Below are 21657 nucleotides of genomic sequence, written 5' to 3'. Positions count from 1 at the left end.
CGGCTCCGGTCCCCATCTCTGCCCCGCTCCCCATCCCGCTCCAGCAGCTGATTGCATTTGAGCAATCGCATGTGGTTAAAAACCACATGCGATTGCTCATGCAATTTGATAAATATTATGTGCAGCTCAAAATATCTATCGATGCGACATTCAACGGCGTGCCTGCGCATCGCGTTGAATGTCATCTTAAAAATGCATGCAATCATTAGATTTATCGGCCAGATGTGGCCGAAATCTAATGATTGCATGCAATATCTGATATATGTATGGGCAGCATTAGATCGACATTCACACTGTCAACATTAACATAAGGTTTCTTTGCAATTGGATAACACAAATTGTGAGCACATACAGCCACGTAATCTTGTACACCATTGAACAGGGCCGTAACTAGGTGTGTGCAAGTGGTGCACTGCGAGGAGTGCATATGCACTGTGGGTGCACCGCTGGCAGACACATAGTTTGCATCCTGCTGCTGCAGCACTGGCACCGAGAGCACCTCCAACCCGCATGTGCGAGAGCAGCTGAAAAGAGGACATGGCTAGTCGTTTCATTGTAACCACTCCCACCACTGTGCAAAGCCTGTAATACCGTTGGCAGGGGTGTGGCCACGATAAAGCAATCACAATGGCTCTGCCCCCAAATACAAAATTTCCCTGGTACTGTAGCTCCACCCCCACCCTACCCCGTTTGCATCACAGCGGCGGCCCCCGCATCACAGAGCTGGCTGCCCTCAACCAGAGCGGGATGTACTAAGAGGAAAATGCGGTAAAACCCCCGTTTTACTGCATTTTCAAATGTACTAATACCCGGCCGCTGCCAGGGCATGGTATCGCCACCTTTGGAGGAGCAGCACGGAGGATGGGGAGGGGGGTAGGAGTCTGCGGCGGACAGCGGGCAGCAGGCGGAGATAAAAGCCCAAAGGCTTCCGGATCTGCAATGACGCGGCAGCCGGGTATTAGTACATTTGAAAATGCATTTTCGTTTTAGTACATCCCGCCCCCAAAGAGGGCAGTCACAAAGAGGCAACCCTGCAAAATGTGAAAAGTTGGCCAGTATGCTTTATCTCTTTTTGAAGACTGGTACATACCATACTTGCCTACCTGACCCTCTCCATGCGGGAGAAAATGCTCTGTTCCTGGACTTCCCTGGTAATGTATGATTGCCATCATCTGTGGTGAAACAGCTTTATGGTGTGTTTCACCACATGGTCGAGATGCCGTGCGATGCGAGTCCCGATGCGATCTGATCGCATCGGGACTCGCATCGCACGGCATGCATCACTGACCAGAGGAGAGAGAGAGGACATTACCGATACCTGCAACGAGAGAGGCCATTAGTCACCATCCTCATGTTGCCCCCCAGATGCGCCGTCCACTCTCACACACGCAGCGCTGTACATGGCAGTACTAGAGTGCGTGCAGGAGAGGCAGAGCGCACACGCAGTGCCGCCACTGCAGGTGCCGGGCAGGGGCACAGATGGCAGGGTGCTGCTGCTCATTGTGCCCTTAATCCATGACTCACAGCGGGAGCTGAGTGCCATTACCACACCCGGGGCCACGGCACAGTGTGTAGTGATGGCATGCCCCAATTCCCCAAGGTAACAGAGACAGCTTCCGCCCGCCACCCCCCCCCCCCCCATGCATACAGCAGAGGCCACACAACAGTATATGTGACCCCCCTCTATACGTCGGATAACTTTCGCCCCAGGTCACTGTACATCAGCCCTGCAGACCCAGGAAAAGCCCCTCTGGCCGTCGGGGCTATCTGCGTATGTAAGGCACAAAGAATATATAGTGCAGATCTGCACTATATAGTCTTGCCTGTCCTCTCTATTTCACTGCCGATTTGCACTCACATGGGAGCGCGCATCAGCAGCGCATTGGGCTCGCAAGCCCAAAAAAGCACACAATCAGCATGCGATATGGCTTCCGATGTTCACTATATCGGCAACATCGGAAGCCATATCGCACCGTGTGTACACACCCTTACCTAGCTCCCCACAGGTGATGGCAATCATACATTACCAGGGAAGTCCAGAAACAGAGCATTTTCTCCCGCATGGAGAGGGTCAGGTTGGCAAGTATGGTACCAGGAGAGGAGCAGGGGGGTACATTTACTAAAGCTTCTTAAAATTAATAGAGGTGATGTTGAACATAGCAACCAATAAGATTATGTTAATTATTTTCTAGGACACAATACAGAAATGATAGACAGACGCTGACTGGTTGCTATGGGTAACATCACATCTTTTCCTTTTTAGAGGGTGTACATTTCTCCCCGTAGTCTATAGGAGACATACAGGCAGACACACGGGCACGGCGGCTGCAGGGTGCAGTTACAGCAGGCCACCGCCGCAGCCAGTGGGGGAGCCGTCTCTCCTCCCTCTCGCGACCCGGATGTAGAGCACGGAGGGTCCTGGGCAGCAGAGCGCACACTCAGGACGGGCCCGGAGGCAGCAGCAGCTGGCATGCGGTGTGCGATGGGACACTGAGCCGCCGCCCGCTGCTCCTCCGTCACTGTCCCTCTCACCGGCTCCTCTCTCCGCCCCGACATGGCGCCTATGGGCATCCGCTTGTCCCCGCTGGGGATCGGGGTGTTCTGCCTGTTAGGGCTCGGGGTGCTCTATCACGTCTACTCCGGAGTGCTAACCTGGCGGTTCCCCTCCTTCCTGCTGGGGGAGCGGGCGGACAGCGCCGTGGACCTGCGGGAGCTGCTTGCGGTATCGGTGCTGGCTGCAGAGTTGGGCGGCGTGGAGGTGAAGACCGTGCGGGAGAGCAACAAGCTGAACGAGAACCTGAAGGGGAAGACCAAGGAGGGGGCAGATGACAAGATGACACGGGGGGATCTGCTCTCCAACAGGAAGATGTACTATCTCCTAAAGAACACCTTCCCCGGGGTCCATGTGAGTGTGTGCATGTATGTTACATCTCAAAATATATCCCTGCGTTCGGTGTGCGTGCCCGTGTCCCTACGTTCGGTGTGCGTGCCCGTGTCCCTACGTTCGGTGTGCGTGCCCGTGTCCCTACGTTCGGTGTGCGTGCCCGTGTCCCTACGTTCGGTGTGCGTGCCTGTGTCCCTACGTTCGGTGTGCGTGCCCGTGTCCCTACGTTCGGTGTGCTTGCCCGTGTCCCTACGTTCGGTGTGCGTGCCTGTGTCCCTACGTTCGGTGTGCGTGCCTGTGTCCCTACGTTCGGTGTGCGTGCCCGTGTCCCTACGTTCGGTGTGCGTGCCCGTGTCCCTACGTTCGGTGTGCGTGCCCGTGTCCCCGGGGTCGGTGTGCGTGCCCGTGTCCCTACGTTCGGTGTGCGTGCCCGTGTCCCTACGTTCGGTGTGCGTGCCCGTGTCCCTACGTTCGGTGTGCGTGCCCGTGTCCCCGGGGTCGGTGTATCCCTGCGATAAGTGTACGTCTCATATGGATGACAGGCGGTGAGAATGCCAGCGTTCAGAATACTGATACTCCATTCCTCAACCTAACCCCTTCCCCTGTATAACCCAAGCCGGCCAACATACTTACGTTTGGCATCCCGGCAGTCTGCATTCCAGCGTCGGCATCCTCATTGATGTCGTGATTCTGTCACTGGTCTCCTGGCGGTAGCTGGAATGCCGGTTTTCTGTATTGTGAATACCGGTTGCACGTCCCCCATTGATGTAAATGGGAGCCGGGTCGGATGACCCGGCGTACCCATTTACACCGGCCTCTACCCAGGTCCTAGCCGTGTTCTACCCAGGTCAGGACTTGGGTAGAAGTCCTGTGTAAAGGGTCACGGAGTGTCCCATTTACACTTCCTCTGACCCGCCAAAGACCCGGGGTTTTGCCGCGGTGTAAAAGGGGTATTACTCCTCCTATACATCCATGCAGTGAGTGCATTCATAAAATTCCCAAAAATATCAATGTAGTGCTCGGTACACTATTCTACTGTCACTCATACCCACTGGGATGGCATTGTATGAACAAGTCGGTTTAAAAAAGTTGGTTGTCGGGATAGTGAGGACAGTATTTAATTTGGGATTCCGGCTCTCGGAATGTCCCGGCTGTGAATACTGGGCCGTTTTCAGTTGGCTTGCCTGCAACTCGACTGTTGGAATTCTGCCTGTTGTGTAGTGAAAAGTGGGCATGGTGGCGAAAATGAATTTTTCCGCTAATTGTCGAGAAACTGTCATGAACAATCCATTGCCGTTCCCGACAAAGTAGATCCGTCTTGTTTTAAAGTCGGATCTGTTTTGTCAAACTCCCCCTTCAATGCTGTCGGAAACGGCAACATTGAACAGGATGTGGCTATGCAGTGAGCGATTTTCAACCCAGCTATTTTCCCCATCATCGCTCACCATACACGATGGGCAAAATCGTCCAGTGTGCATGGACCTTAACTTTTGTCAAGGTCTCACTTTTGGTGTCGAATAGCCATTGTCTGTCGGTCGTCTGGAACATGTACATATCCGGGTTATAAATGAATCCTTTTCAACACAGGAATGTAAATGGGTTATTGTGCCCTGAGACCATTCTCTGTAGTTTTCATGTTTACTCTTTGCTTGTGGAGCGCTCCAGAGTTTCCTTTTGAACGTGCTTTAAGTCAGCTTGGAACCGATTCATTTCAGAGCAAGTGCATTGTAAACACTGCCAGATACTGTATAGCTTTACATACATTACAATATGTAATTGACTGAAGGTGACTTTTTTTTGTCACAAACACGTTAAAATCACATCTAGACAAGATAACATAACAAGCTTGGTTAGCGTAGTGGCTAGCATTACATCCTTGAGCTAAATTCTGAGACCAGCACTATTTATCTATTTATTAACAGTTTCTTATATAGCGCACACATACCGCCAGGGGCGCGCACGCATGAGATGCTTGCGCACCCCATGGCAACGGAGCTTGGCGGTGGTCCCCGCGGCTTCTGCCGCCCTGACACCCCCCCATCTCCCTCAAGCGGAGATGGGCAGGGAGACGCTGCCCAGCCGCCGTGATAATGGGACGCGCGTCAGTCGCACACGCATCCCAGTCTCTATCGCCGGCGCTCGTCAGTGAAAGGGATCTGGCGAGCGCCGGCCAAGGATGAGCCCAGCTCCATCTGTATTCAGCACAGGTTCTCAAACTCGGTCATCATGACCCCACACAGTGCATGTTTTGCAGGTCTCATCACAGAATCACAAGTTCCACCAGAATCCACCTGTGGATCTTTTAAGATGTGTCGTGTAATGAGTGCACCTGTGTGGTCCTGAGGACCGAGTTTGAAAACCGCTGACCTAGAGAATATCACTTTTCTCAACAGTATCTGCAAAACATCCAAGCATTTCGCCATAATATTGTACGGAAACGAAAAATCACTCAGATATTATTTACAACGTATAAGGCATACGATGGTATGCGATGCGATGTTACGCGATGGCAGCCGATGTTATACCATTTTAAATTGTATACCATCGCATGTATGCCATATACAATGGTATACGATTTAAAATTGTATAAGCACCCTAATGGGTGTTTTCAATGTTAAATGTGCCCCCTATAAGATAAATAATTGTATAAGCACCATAATGGGTGCTTACAATGTAAAAAGCACCCCCACGCCATCCGTACTATCAACGCCAACCCGAAGCGTGGAGAGCGCAGCGAGCCCGCGAGGGGGCGGCGGTACGCGTCCTCCGAACTTTTCATATCCCCACTATCCACGACGGCGTGGAGTTGATTATATATAGTGTGGCGAGGCCGAAGCGTGGCGAGCGGACGCGGAATACATGTAAAGTAATGCGCGTCCCCTCGCGTCAACTCCACACCGTCGTGGATAGTGGGGGTATGAAAAAGTCGGAGGACGCGTACCGCTGCGCTCGCCACGCTTCGGGTTGTCGTTGATAGTGGGGGTGTCGTGGGGGTGCATTTAACATTGTAAGCACCCATTAGGGTGCTTATACAATTTAAAATCGCATCGCATGCGGGCATATGGCATGCGATGCCGTACGACTTAATATTGTGGGTGCCGTGCTAGGAAACAAGTACCTTGCGGTTCTTGTTGATATCTTCCACGTTCAGCTGGGTCGTGGCTATGCACAGATCGGCCTTATATGGTACTGCCAACATTGCACTATTTCCCTGGCACCTCTTTGGGGCACGAAGGAAAATTTGCCAAATTGAATTTTGGACTAAAGGCATGGGTGACAAATGACTAAAAACTTTTGTAAACTCACAAAATTTGCCAATCCTCGGGGTTTTCGCCAGTGCCGAATTTTGAGGAGAAATAACTTATCAGATTCTATTATTAGAAGCTATTTAAAGTGCGTTGATGACGCTTTGTAATTGGTACGTTTCTTATTTATGCCGTGAACGTTCTCTTATATCTGTGTATATGTACTTCCATGGTACGTAGTGTGTAAGCACAATGCTACATTTGTATATAACCTCTGACATGTACTCATTCAGCCTGACATGCTCCCCAGAGACCTCCTACTTATCTGGGCTGCCAACATGTTTTACCAAATATATAGCCGTTTTGTACCACAAAGGATCTTTTGATTTTGGTGCTTTGTTAAACAATAAATTACTTTGTCCCCAGATTTAGAGAAATATGATTAAATATTGGGGGGTTTTTTGTCCACCAACTACATATTTAGGTACGCGTAGTGCACTTATTGTGTAGAAATATTTCATTGAAATATATCGTACAAACTACCATGTAAGTGATTCTTGCCAAAGCCATTGATCAGACTTTTTTTAAATAATATTTTTAAATGTAAATAAATACTGCACCATGTAAATAATGATCCCCACAATAGTGCGCGCAGGGCTTCCCGCTTCTGTGAGGTGAATTTATCAGACACAATAGCGAGCATGGGAACTGTCTCTAGCAGGAATACCTTTAGGAAATGTGCTGTAAACGTGGCATCAAAGTCCAGCTTCCTACAAGGTTTTCAGCTTTTCCTAGAACCACTCCTCTGGTAACAGTTATTTATAACCTGTATAATGACATCAGGACTTTGTATCTGTCACTTTAGTGTGTAAATGTATTTATGACTTGGAGGGTGCCTAGAATGATCTACTCCATCCGAAAGTCAGTACTTTTAGTAGGTTTGTTGGAGAAGCCCCCTCTTGCAGATAACCTCACGGCCTGTATGCTCCACGGACATCATGCACCAAATTTAGCAGAGATTTAAATTTGTTGTGATAGATGGGTAGTGAAGGTGCGTGTTCTGTGGAGGGGTTAGCCATGACTGATCGATGTTGCAAATTGGACCCAGCTTCTGTGCTAGGTCAGAGTTGGGATTCATTCAGGGCTTCATTCTGGTCACTTGAGATACAATGCTTCCAGTTGTCCGTGCACTGTGTAGAATAAAATAGGCAGTGTGTCTCTCAGCAAACGATCCTGATTGTTAGCAGATTGTGTGATGGTCGCAGGATCTGTTGGAGCACACAATCTGCTAACGATCTGCATCCAATCTGATCCCAATCCGATCTGAGTCTGTATCCAGTTGAATGGATCTTTTACAGATCCTACCTGCAGCAGGTAGGATCTGTAAAATGTCCAAACGACAGCGGGGACGCGCATCGGATTGGAATCGGATCGGAATTGGACCTAAACATGCCCAATCTACATACAATCTGCATCCAGTCGGTCGGAATTGGATCCAGATTGATGGAATTGAGCCCTAATCGTTCTGGTGTGTACCCCCCCTAAGTCACCTGATGGGGCTTCCGCAACTTGCTTTTATATTTCTGTTGGGTACTGCCGCACATTATTACCGCAAAGCTCCATGCTATCCATCACTTGTAGTGCTGTGCACCTGCTTTCACAGACATTGTAGATGACTGATAGAAAGTAGGTTTGCAGTCCTGCCGGCCTGGGAAGCTCAAGGAGATTGTATGCAACTAGGGATGCCAATCCCAGGGCATTTTTTTTTGGAATTTGGGATTGAAAAATGCCCAATCCCGGGATTGGCTTCCCTAATATAAAAAAACCTGCCTCGGCCGCCCCGCATATTTACTTACAGATGGGTGGGTGGGCGAGTCGGGGAGATGGAGCCAGGGTGGGAGGACGAGCTGGGTTGATGGAGCCCGGGCTGGTCCGCTGCTGGGCGGGTGGGCGCCGGCGGTCTGGTCTGCTGCTAGGTGGGTGTTCGGGCTGGGGACAGGATCCCGGGGTTGGCCACCCTATTTGCAACGTCTACTGTGTATGGAGGCTTTAGACAGGGGAGCGGGCACAAGAAAATAATTTGGCTTCCTCAACAGAACCTACTTACTGTAGCATTAACCCATCTTTATGTTTTACTTTTATCACACATCAGTGATCGCGAAAACCCCCCAAAATTATGGGTCCCTGGGACCCCTCACTTAAAAAAATCGGGGTCCTACTTGACCTTTTATGGGTCCCAACGGAATAAAGCCTCCTCTCCCCTTTCCCAGCATGGCACATACAGAAGCCTCCTCCTCTTCCATATGGCATATACCTTGAACCAAGTGCCAGCCTGAGCCTATTTTTTTGGGGGGGGGTAAGCAAACAGATTTGGGCACCCCAAAACTGTGGCTATTGGGGGGGGGGGGGGTTCAATTGGCAATTTGCCCACTCACATAAAGCAAGATACACTTACACTAGAAAAAGGCATACTGTCGGAATAGGGACACCTGTGCTGCACCAATCAGGATTCTGCCCCTGTCTATTGTTTCTAGAACAAAATTAAAAAGTAATGGCAGCAGGAACAGGAGGGATAGGGTTAGAGAAATCCCAGCAGAGTCTATAGGCTCCTCTCCTACAGACAGCTCTGCCTGTTAAGAGTTAATTGGTGAGCTGCAGCCTCTCTGCCAGCCGTGCAGTGAAGGGAGGAATGACAAGTGGGCCATTAAAAGCCAGCACTCAGAGCCTGGAGGAGGTGACAGTGACACACAAGAGAGCAGCACCGCGAGGTAGGAGAGGAGGAGGGAAGTCTGCAGCCCGAGTCCTGCTAGCAATAAATCCCCTTACATGACACAGCCAAGCAGCCTGCTAAATAGACCATGCACCCCTCTTACCTCCTACTTCCTGCCCGGGTCTGCTCCGCGCTCACTGTCACACCTCCCTGGTTCTCGCCCCCCAATGCTGGTTTCAGTTCCTCGTGCTCCGTCCTCACACCAGCCGCAGCTCTGTTCCCCTGCTGAGCAGCTGCTTCTGGTGTTGGCTCCAGCCATCTGTTGTTGAGGCACAGTGCAAGAGCCAGCTTATGTGGCTTCTGTGCACTGCTGCCTAAGACTCTGCGGTGACAGGGACTCTTTCATTTTCGTACCCAGCAGATGTGTGAAGTGCCCGTAAGTCACACTGTGTATTCTCCACGGTCGCATCACAACTGAGGGGGAAACAGATCCCTCTGCCCTTGTCACGCATATTAACATGGCGTGCACGCCGAAATGGGCAGAGCGGGTCCAAGGGGACCCAGCCATTCATAAAAAGTGAGTCCCTGGTGCTCCAAAGTGGGTAAAATACTCGCTATAGCGAGTATTTGCGAACCCTGCACATGGTAAAACGGATACATATAATTGAACATGTTTCATTGATTCTTTCCATACTGTAGATACTATAATCCATGTTAAAGTTGACTTGTAATATTGGTCAAATCAATGTGATTTGTTTATAAATAGTTGTCCCTGTGTGTTATGATCACAATTGCCTAAGACCAGCGTTTCCAAGTTACTGCAAATTCAGTTGCTTGAAGTTGCTTTGTAATGGGGTATACACACGGGGGGATGTGCTGAGGGATCTGAGCAATGCAGATCGCTCAGCACGCAGCGCTGCAAAGCAATGTGTCAGCGCTGTGTGCTGAGCGATCTGTCAGGGCCAGGGTTCTCTGGGGACGCTAGATTAATCCTGCGTGCTGTATATTAATCGCAATGGCCCCTACACAAGGGGTAGAAATGTCTTGAAAGCACCCATGCGTGGGTCCTGTAACAATGACATGTTATCTCATCTCTGTTTGTATTGCTAAAGGCAGTGCTTTTATTCATCAAACAAATCTGAGGACAATGACAGTTGCTCCATTACAAACAATACCAGTGTAAATGTAACATAAAGGTGCCCATGCACTTATCCGATTTGGGCTGATTTTGCCCGATTCCGACAGATCAGGCACAGAATGTGCTGTCCTGTACACATTGGGTTGGACCCTAGAGATTGACTCTGCTGCAGGTTCCACATGTCCGATCAGACCCATCAGTGGCATATCGCAGGTGCTTTTTAGCACCCAGAATGTGTTGGGTCCGATCAGTAGGTGTGTGCCAGTGATTGAAGCACCGCTGGCACACACATGTGAAGGAGCAGGCAGCAGCGGGGTCTGGGCTGTGCTGAGGCTGTGGGGGGGTAGTGTGTGCAGCATTGCAGCGGCGCAGGCAGTCCGACTCTGCAGTGTCCGGGAAGTGCCGCTGAGCGGGCCTGTGGCAGCAGAATTTATAAAAAAATATTCACAAGATAGGCCGGCTGCTGATTGGCTGAGTGTGCTCTCTCTCTCAGCCAATCAGCAGCCGGCCTATCTTTTGAAATTTTAGATTTTTAAATTCTGCCTCCGCAGGTTCGCTCAGCATCACTTCCCGGACACTGTGGAGTCAGACTGCCCGCCACACTGCACCCACACTCCCCGAGCACTCAGCACAGCCTGGACCCCGCCGCTGCCCAGGGAACACATATTTTTCTTGTGCCTCAGAAGGCTGCAAGAAGGATTATGTCCTCCTGCTGCTATAGGCATCCGAGTGAAGCAGCAATTGAATTTTTCCATCAGCCACCCATTTGTATAGACTCCCAGTCAAGGTGCTCAGAACAATTGATTCAGCCCCTAGATATAGGTATAAAGCTGTACCTATATTCATTTACAGAGTCTTTCTTAAAATTTAACATAATCTTGGGGTGACATTGTTTAATTGACACTCACATTGTTTATTTAACATTGCATTGGTTAGAAAACAATTCTCTATTGTCCATGTCTGAGCTAAATCCACTAGCTAATGTCAACATTGTAACAATGACCAATCCGTATGTATACTAGACCTACTGATGAGTCACAAACAGCTCTGTCTCTCTGTGCAGGAGAGTCCTTATTCCAACAATGAGACTTTGGCCATCATTCTGGCTGGCGCGCTAAGCAGTGCGATTTCAATGCTATTTACTGCCTTGCGTGGGTGCCCGAAATCATTTGATGGTTGCCGGCCATCAAAGGATTTTGGAAGCGCTCATTAATCTAAGTCACTCTTAGATTAGCGGCGTCCTCCTCTGAGAACAGGGTGGGCAGCTGACATTCAATGACGTCAGCTGCCTGCCCCAGAAGACAGGAAGACGCCCCCCGTTCACATGGTACACCCAGGAAACGCTTCCTGCACACCTTCGTCTCCAAGGGCGCCCACAGAGAAGACCTGTGTGTGTGTGTGTGTGTGTGTGTGTGTGTGTAATCTTCTTGCAACTTTTTTGTTTTAGAACTATAGTGATTGAGTTGGACAATAACTTATTTGCCTTTTACACCACAGAGATTTGGCATTAAACTATACCTGTTGATTCCCCAAAGTATAGGGATGTTTATTATGTGTATGTTTCTAGAGGTTATGATGGGAGTATAGGGCCTAAATACCAATGTGATCTTACTGGATACACACCAGAGCAACTGCCAATAGTTCCAACTTTACTCTCTATTTCCCTTGAACCCAGAACAAATGTCGGCTGCCTGCCCCCCGCACTCGCGTCATCGGCCCATTAGCATGAGAACGCCCATGAAACGCTGGCCATTTCCATATGCTAATGGAACGCCTTGCAGCCCAACACCCTTCTCCGCCCCCCTGCACGCACCCAGCTCATGCGCAAATCAGAAACACCGGCCAGAATAAGGTCCTTTGTGCTTCGAGCTGTGTGCAACATTACAGAGCAAACTTGCATGTGCTCAGAATCTAAAGGCCTTATTCTGCTTTCATCGCTCCCACGCACGTTCGCATGGGGGGAGTGATGTTTTGCATATGCAGACCCAGGGTGCGAGGGAACATGGCAGCAAACTGCTAGTTTGCTCCGTCTTGGCCATGCTGCACTCAGAACTTCTGCGGCAGTGCACATTTAATTGGGGTCCACTGGGCCGACTGTTTAATCTTGTGGTCAAAAATGTAGATCCAGGATTGATCACCGCTGAAGATCTCCCAGACAGTGTTTGAGCTCCCACAATCAGTCCTCCGTGATGGCAGTCACAGGCCGGCTGCAGGGTTCCTGGTTCACACAAACACAGTGGTTCAGTGGTGATCATTCAAGCACCCTGAACTTTTCAAAACCCATGTAGTTCCTCTTTTCCACCTGGGTTGTAGCTCTGTTGTGGTGCTTAAAGCTCTGAAATACAGACCAGAGTGTGATAGAAGTGCCACAGCAGAGAGCAACACCGCAGGCAGGAAAGAGGAACTGCATAGATTTTTAAAAGCTCAGGGTGCTTGAATGAACAATAGTTTGAGGATGGCACATTGCTGTCGGTAACAGGGCAGGGCTGTTAATATACACATCTGTGCCTGTACCTGACAACTTAAATCAGAGATAACCGTTCACATCCAGATGGGCAGATTGTCTTTTTTAAGTGTGCACTGCACATCTAGGAACTTATTGCACACCCCTCGTATGGTGGCTATATCTGTGGAGTTTGAAACTATACGTATGTATCAATACATCTTGCAGTGCTTAGAGCAGTGGTTCCCAAACTGTGTGCCGTGGCTCCCAGGGGTGCCACGGAGCACTTGCAGGGGTGCCCTGGGTTGGTGGTCCAGGACAAATTCAAATGATATATGGTCAAAGTAATAAGGAAAATCAGTACTTGTGACTGCCAATTATAACTGTGGATAAACAGAAGTGAATCATGTTCCTCATTACTCACATAACTGGACCTAAAGAGGACATATAAGCGCAACTTATTTAATTTAATATTTTTTTCTGAAGTTTTTGGTATCTAATTTTTTGCCTAGGGGTGCCATGAAAAAAAATCTGATACTCTAGGGTTCCGTGATCCAAAAAAGTTTGGGAACCACTGGCTTAGAGGCTTTCTGACTATTGGACCTTGTTAGTTATGGCATCAGACTAAACATCAGGCACTTACACGAAGTAGAATTTTCCCAGAAGACACAAAAGAGCTGTCTCAGCATTTCATCAGCACTCCTCCAAAAAGTAGAATGACAGACTCCATATTGTCACAAGCTAATTCCAGCCTTAAACACTGAGGGGCAGATTTATTAAGCTTGGAGAAGAGATAAACTGGAGATAAAGCGGAGAAAAGGTAAAAGGAGATAACGCACCAGCCAATCAACTCCCAACTGTCTTTTTCAAACACAGCTGATTGGCTGGTGCTTTATCTCCTTTTACCTTTTCTCCGCTTTATCTCCAGTTTATCTCTTCTCCAAGCTTAATAAATCTGCCCCTGACTGTTGTATCTTCTGTTGTTCATACATTTGTGGGTGCTCTATCTAAATCCATACTGTTTATTTTCCAGGTGAACACTGAAGAGGATCTCTTCGAAGACGACAAGGATCCGGTTACGTGGGATCGTACTTTCCCTGCTGAGATAAAAGATATAATCAAGAATCCAAAATTGGTCCCTACAGAAAGTATCACAATATGGATAGATCCATTGGATGCAACACATGAGTATACAGGTGTGTATCATTTTTTTTCTTAAATATAAAACATTTTTTTTACTAACGTAATTGGGTTTGGGGTTTTAGAGGGAAGTATAATTTCTTAATTTGTGGGTGCATACTAGTATTGGTGGGTATATAATCGTATCCTTAATTAATGGATTGTTGCTCATTTTAAAGAGACCTATCACTTATTAAAGGAAAAACATAACTTTTATAGTTATCACACCACTTATTAGTTTCCTAATAGTTGCAATTTCTAACATTTGGTGTTCTGTAAAGCAGCTGAGCAGATAAGTGATACTGTGATGGAACCTCATAGTTGGTATATTACTGGGGAAACGCGTAAACATCCGTAAATACTGTACATTTGCTGGTGTAGATTTTTCTTTTTAGAAACATTTTTACCAGGAGAGTTGATGTGTATATATATTTTTTTCCCAAGTAACCGCAGTTATATGCTCTGCAACTTCTAAGTTGCAGAGCATATTGGAGACCTATATTTGATCTGTTTATTGAAGTGCTGGAAATACCCCTTTCACAGCAGAATATGCAGGGACTTACTCGGGAATATGGTCCCTGGATCATGCAGGGAGATTCCCGGGTTGGCCCCTTTCACACCAGCGTAGTCCCTGCATTTTCTGGTGTGAGAGGGGGCAGCGGGGTCCGGAGTCCAGACTGCGGGGATCCGGGCAGTGGTGGCTGGGAACTTGTAGCGCTATTTGCCGGGCAGTGGGACGGGAAGTGCTGCTGGATTTGAATAGAATGGCCAGACGCTGATTGACTGAGAGTGTCCAGCCAGTCTTTTCAGATCCATCAGCATTTCCCACCACGCTGCCTGGAAAATAGCGCTACAATTGCCCAGCTGCTGCTTCCCGGACCACCTGTCCACCGCCTGGACCCATCCGGGAGGGAAGCAAGCCAGGATGCCGGGTAAGTACCTTTCACACCTGCCTGTATCCCGGGCTATCTAGCAGGGCTGAATTCCCGGTAAATTTTCCAGGGAATTTGGCCCGGGAACCTTGCACACCATCGCTAGTCGCGGGTTGTTCCCAGGGCCATCCCTGAAATTCAGGCTGGTGTGAAAGGGGTATTAGTGAGCAGACCCCAGCTGGTTAGCCCATCTCAGTACTTTAAAGGCCCATACACACTGGGAGATTTTGAGCTGAAAGCAGCTCACTCTTGGTGTTTTGAGCTACTTTCAGCTCAAAACCGCCCAGTGTGTATACCCCGGCAATGAGTCCTGATACGAGTGCCCGCATTATCACCGGCAGACGCCATTCATCTGCTGGTATAATCATTGTGAAGATGGTGCAATACAGTATGGCAAACAAAGACATCACATGACCATAGACTTTAATCGCTTGCTGTTTATTGAAGTGAATTGTAAGACATCAAATTCACCTGATGCTTTGTTAGTACTTTGTCCTCATTGCTTTGTAAGGAGTGTCTTGCTTTGATTTGGAAACCTTGTACTTCTCAGCAGGATAGCAGGCTCTCACCCCCAGTAAAGTAAACCTGTCCCTTTGGAATGTCTTCAGCTATAAAATATACATGATCATTTATGGGAACTGTGGTGTATGTATACATATTTGTCCGTGAGTAGGATTGCCTTCAGAATGTGCTGTTTAATGGCTCTTTCTATGCAATAACCAGTACAGCTCAATAGCGTAAGCGTTATTGCCATGTATTTAGGCAATGGAAGGTAATTTAACACCATGTACTGTGCATACATGCTGTATTCTTGCAGCCAGGGAACCAGATAATCGTGCTTTCATTCGTTAATTTCTTTTTAATTCATTTTTTATTTCCCCTCCTAGAGAATCTCATTAATTACGTCACTACTATGGTTTGTGTTGCTGTGGATGGGAAACCGATTATAGGTGTGATACATAAACCTTTTACGGGTTATACAGGTGAGTGATCTTTACAGCTAGGTTCTCTTAATTCTTTATGGTATGATTCCATGGTTAAAAAATATAGACCTTTTATACATTATTTATACATTATTTTATTTATTTATACCTACATTTAAAGCGATGTATACATTGGGCGATTAAAATGAGCAATATCGCTAATTTTAGCTTTTCTGAGCAACATCGTTCATTTTATCGGCCAGTGTGTACACAACGGCCGATGCGCACTCACGTGGGTCGTAAACGACCCCTTTCGACGTTAATCACGCACAGACGGGGGAGAGGATTTTTAATGACGCGAACATTGCCCAGTGTGTATGGCCCTAAAAGCAGTATAACCATAGTGAAGTAAATGGGTTATGGTATGGGGTCAGATCAGATTAACCATGGTTAAGTTTTCTAGCTGACTTTGCCAGTCGGTGGCATGTTCAGGTGGTCATGATACATAACATTACATTAATGTAACATAACATTTTGTGTTGTAGTATAATGTCAATGATTTTCTGCCGGACTTGATAATTGTGCTTCCGCTTTGTCTCCCAGCTTGGGCAATGGTGGATGGAGGATCAAATACGAAGAAGCGGTCCACCTACAATGAAGAAACCCCGACTATCATTGTGTCTCGGAGCCATTCCGGGAAGGTGAAAGATGTGACCCTCCAGTCCTTTGGCAATCAAACAAAAATTATTTCTGCTGGAGGATCAGGTATGTAGCACAACTCGTTCTTTATAAAAAGCCTCTTCAAAAATTTTCCTTAGCTTTTCACATATTTCCTAATCATCTCATCTAGCGCCTTTTGTGTAATGTTCCGTAAAGCTGTGTAGGCCTTACAGCATCCTAGTAGGTATTATATTGAGTAGTACAGCGCCTACTACTACACTACATGACTTGCTTCCTGATTTATGGGCATAGATAGGGGTGCATTGGACCGGCGAAAGGGTTAAACACTGGGGATTGCCGAAAACAACCGACCCTCGCCGCTTAACCACGCCGGATGCTCACCCTTTTCTACTTTCTAGGAGAATCCTCCTTGTCAGATGACGGCGAGGATTTCCCCAAACAGCGAGGCTGATACAGGGAGCCCGCTGCATTTGGCCGTGAGCCTTGCTGTTTTAGTGGCCGCACACGCCGTTTTCCCTTTGCTACAAAAACCTATCCAGGGGAAAACGGCATGTGCAGGGGGGTCAGTTGAATACTGACCCTGTGCGCTGTGACAGCGAGCAAAAATAAGTGAATACACCCCATTGTGTCCAGTCAGTATCACAAAAGCCTATTAACACCAATTTGTTTCAGCAGACATAAACACCGTTCTCCCATCATTTGTGTGGTAGTCATTGATAAGCAGGGCACAAAATACAGATGTCTGCACTTGGAACTAGGGATGGCCAAAGGATTAACCATTGAATGTGTGATGAATGGTTAACCACAATTACTAGAAACTGTGGATGATGAGCCAGTGATGGAGTGCACCCATCGAGGGCTGTCCCTGCAATAGCTGTAATCCCTGGCATTGAGGGGAGAGATGGGAAGGGGAGATCACTGCCATCGATGGTTGTTCTCCATTGACGTCCATCTCTAGCGGAAACTGCCCCAGTTGTGGTTACAGCACTATATTATGCATTTTCATTTTGAATTGCGCATTACCAGGCAATGGGATCGTTTGGTCGACAGGGGTCTAGGTTGACATGGCTCTAGTTACTGAATGGAGGTGTGTAGCAACTGCGCTGGGTTTGCAGTTTAGATGGCCGCTGCGGGTTTTACCCTGGGTATACTACTAGATACCCTATACAGAAGTATACATGCAGAAAAAGGAGGTGTGGGTATGCCCTGCGCTGGCCTTCACTGCTTAATGCTAGTGGGTGTGTACAAAAGAATAATTGACACAATTGACACAATGTATTTTAGTTAATAAAATAATTTTTTATTTATAAAAAATCAAGAGGGATATAGAATATAAAATATATATGGGTTGTGATATTTTACTAGGTGATCCTAATACCGGTATACAACAAAAAACTTTGACAGACTCACATAAAACATATATTGTACTGCCCCTCTGCGGGCGTTACTGGTGCTTTAAATTGAATAAAGTCTCAATGTATGATCCGGAGTCTGAACACAGTCACTTGGTACTTTGAGCAATAAATTTGCTTACCAGGAGATGGTTGCAGTGTTAGCGTGTAGGGGTTCCAGGGATACGATCTGTGTCTGCCGGCAGACTTTTTACCTCCTGTTGTAGCAGCGGTCCGTGCGGCTTGCTGTGTAGGGAGGGATCGATTACTCTGAGATCGACGCGTTTCGCCTGTATCACAGGCTTCCTCGGGATAATGCAGAGTGATCTATCGATGCCCTGGGATCCTCCTTTTATTCCATTGCGGTAGGCGTCACTTCCGCCCTTCTTCCGTCACTGTAGTATGCGTCCGCCCGTTCTCTGCAGGCTTCTGTATGGGGCATGCGTCATATCCGCTCGTTTCTCTAGCTGTGTGTACTCGTGACCGGGTTAGAGCTTCCGCCCTTCTGGTATTTGGCTTCAAACCGCCATTTTTTTGCCCTTATCTCCATGGGGATCGTTTAGTAACAGATGACAAACATAAAACAAAAGACGATAACGTATAACAAACGGTTGATGCAATATTCTGTTGATATGGATTATAGTGGTGCTATGAGGATTTATATGCTCATAAAAGGAGAATCATAAAAATATATATATATATATATTTTGCTACGTTTTTCTATTCTTATATACATATATAGACAGTCTATATATGTATATAAGAATAGAAAAACGTAGCAAAATATATATATATATATATATATATATATATATATATTTTTATGATTCTCCTTTTATGAGCATATAAATCCTCATAGCACCACTATAATCCATATCAACAGAATATTGCATCAACCGTTTGTTATACGTTATCGTCTTTTGTTTTATGTTTGTCATCTGTTACTAAACGATCCCCATGGAGATAAGGGCAAAAAAATGGCGGTTTGAAGCCAAATACCAGAAGGGCGGAAGCTCTAACCCGGTCACGAGTACACACAGCTAGAGAAACGAGCGGATATGACGCATGCCCCATACAGAAGCCTGCAGAGAACGGGCGGACGCATACTACAGTGACGGAAGAAGGGCGGAAGTGACGCCTACCGCAATGGAATAAAAGAGGATCCCAGGGCATCGATAGATCACTCTGCATTATCCCGAGGAAGCCTGTGATACAGGCGAAACGCGTCGATCTCAGAGTAATCGATCCCTCCCTACACAGCAAGCCGCACGGACCGCTGCTACAACAGGAGGTAAAAAGTCTGCCGGCAGACACAGATCGTATCCCTGGAACCCCTACACGCTAACACTGCAACCATCTCCTGGTAAGCAAATTTATTGCTCAAAGTACCAAGTGACTGTGTTCAGACTCCGGATCATACATTGAGACTTTATTCAATTTAAAGCACCAGTAACGCCCGCAGAGGGGCAGTACAATATATGTTTTATGTGAGTCTGTCAAAGTTTTTTGTTGTATACCGGTATTAGGATCACCTAGTAAAATATCACAACCCATATATATTTTATATTCTATATCCCTCTTGATTTTTTATAAATAAAAAATTATTTTATTAACTAAAATACATTGTGTCAATTGTGTCAATTATTCTTTTGTACACACCCACTAGCATTAAGCCGTGAAGGCCAGCGCAGGGCATACCCACACCTCCTTTTTCTGACATGGCTCTAGGTCGACAGTCAAAATGTCAACATGTTTTTTTTTTTTTTTACTGTGTGTTTTTTTTTTTTTTTACCTGAAAGTCGACATGGACACATTTTTTAAGTGTACGCATCCTCTCGCATCGCTCGCGATGCTTCGGGCACACGATTTTATTCTCCCACCACGCCCTAGTGGATGGTAGTGCATGAAATACCGCCTGTCTGCTCAAAAAGCAGTAAAGAAAAACCCATGTCGACTTTTTGACTGTTGACCTAACCCATGCCGATCTAACGCATGTGTCGACCTAATCCCTTGTCGACCTAGACCCCTGTCGACCAATTTATGGTAGACTATTCGACCGTATCCCATTACCAAGTTATCTCTTTGGGCAGAGACTTTAATCCATCCCTTTAAACCAGTGGTAGCCAACCCTAGCCCTCGAGAGCTACCAACAGTTCACAATTTCCAGACAACCTAGCTGCTGCACAGCTGCACTCATTAATCACTGACACATTTTAAAAGATACACAGATGGAGCTAATTAGCTCACATCTGATTCTGTGAGGAGACCTGCAAAACATGCACTGTTGGTAGCTCTCGAGGACTAGGGTTGGGTACCCCAGCTTTAAACAAATCAAGAAAGCTTGTCCGTATGGAATGTATACAATCTTCTAGTGTTTTGGTGTATTAAAGAATGATTGTCATCACCTATACAAGTAAAATAATTCCTCATTTATTTATTACTTTCAATCTCTTGTAGAACTGGCAGTTATTTGCCATAACTAACATCCTTTTGTCTTTAAGGTTATAAAGTCCTTTCATTGCTCGATGTGCCGGGAAACGACCAAGAAACTGCTGATGTGTACGTTCACGTCACCTTCATCAAGAAATGGGACATTTGCGCTGGAAACGCAATACTGAATGCACTCGGGGGTCACATGACTACTCTTAAAGGCGAAGAAATTATTTATAACGGATTACATGGAAATGAAGGGGGGCTGCTTGCCAGCATCGGGGCGGACCACAGTGCACTTGTTGAAAAGTTTGCTTTGAAAATTTCACCCAAGTAAAAATAAAATCTATTTATATAAACACACACACACACACACACAATGGTACAAGGTACAGTAAAAGAAAAGACTTTCATTTGTGTTTACTAAAACTGGAGTTACGCCAGTACTGGGACAGTGTCGATGCCATTTAGTGCATACAAATCTGAGGACAAGCGTTTTTGTTTTTTTGTTTGCTGTAAATTTGCAGATGCCTGGATGCCAAAATGACCACATTATGATTTGAAAGTAGTACTGAATATGGATAACCTAATCGATTCCTGTTGTCATTGTTAACTCGTGGGAATTTGATGTCTTAAATTACTTTTTTTTTTTTTTATTTCACTAGAGCCTTCTCGATAACATTAAAAATAATAAAAAGCATTTTGCCTTGTTGCTTTTTACCGCATAAAATGTTATCAGAAATAAATGACCATTTAATTTATACAAAACTGAAGTGTCTCACTGTTGAGATTGCCATTTTTTTTTTCTGAATTCTTTAAAAAAAATTTTTTTTTTTGCTAATTGTATAAAGGAATCTTATTAAAAGTGTTGTTTGGACCCTTTATCATTTCAGTATTTTCAGCTGGAAACGTGATTTTCAGAAATACACTACAATTGTTACTAACTGTAACTAATAAAATTAATAATGATAAATATAGGTATAAATTGTAAGTATACAAAATACTCATGTATTTCTGTCAATGATTAGAAGTCCGTTCACTGATATCCGAGAACAATGCTTCCAGAACAGTAGACCCAAATGCACATTGCATAACCCTTTGAGTGCCAAGTGATTTTGGCAAAATAGGTGTGAATATATATATTTTTTTACACAACATATTTTATTTGAATTTATGTAACGAATGTGCGCAATGGTGGATATTTTGAACATCTCTCACAGATGTTGGCACTCAAAGCAACTTATTGCGCTGAATTATATCCACCCACACACACACACACACACAAACACACACACACACACACACAAAAAAACAAATTACTAAAATGTAATATGGCTGCAAAGCCAATTGGTTATTTTTTTATTATTATTCTATTACAGAGTATGTTACTTTTAGTGATTGCTCAAACCATGGATGTTGAAATGTGTGATAAAGACCAAATAAAATAATAAGCATTTGTCGAACTAAGTACATAGTTCAAATAAATTGACCCTAGTGGTATTCAATCCGTCCCTCTACTTGCCGGCTGAAATAGCGGCAATGCCTTTTCAATGCTGCCATTGCCGACAGCATTGAAGGCAATCAGATATTACTTTTTTTAGTCTGACCTGTTTCGTTGGAAATTGCCGCGGATAGTTGAATTCACGGCCATTTCTCGCCAATCCACCGACTTTCCAACACTCGACCGCCAGAACATTGAGT

At 46.2% G+C, this 21657-nt stretch overlaps 1 protein-coding gene across 1 annotated transcript; it reads left to right on the top strand.

Annotated features, from left to right (window-relative positions):
• The first annotated feature begins 2376 nt into the window (after positions 1 to 2376).
• Positions 2377 to 20656, top strand: BPNT2 (3'(2'), 5'-bisphosphate nucleotidase 2). The gene is made up of 5 exons (XM_083187126.1): positions 2377 to 2905; positions 13454 to 13616; positions 15419 to 15514; positions 16058 to 16219; positions 20028 to 20656. Exons 1-5 carry the CDS (start codon positions 2555 to 2557, stop codon positions 20291 to 20293), a joined length of 1038 nt encoding a protein of 345 aa, XP_083043252.1. The 5' UTR covers positions 2377 to 2554; the 3' UTR covers positions 20294 to 20656.
• The last annotated feature ends 1001 nt before the right edge of the window (positions 20657 to 21657 follow it).

The sequence above is a fragment of the Crinia signifera genome, chromosome 5 (assembly GCF_055691185.1).
Source record: "Crinia signifera chromosome 5, ASM5569118v1, whole genome shotgun sequence".
Classification (NCBI taxonomy): domain Eukaryota; kingdom Metazoa; phylum Chordata; class Amphibia; order Anura; family Myobatrachidae; genus Crinia; species Crinia signifera.
Note: the sequence above shows the minus strand (reverse complement) of the source record. Positions and strands in the feature narration are given on the sequence as shown.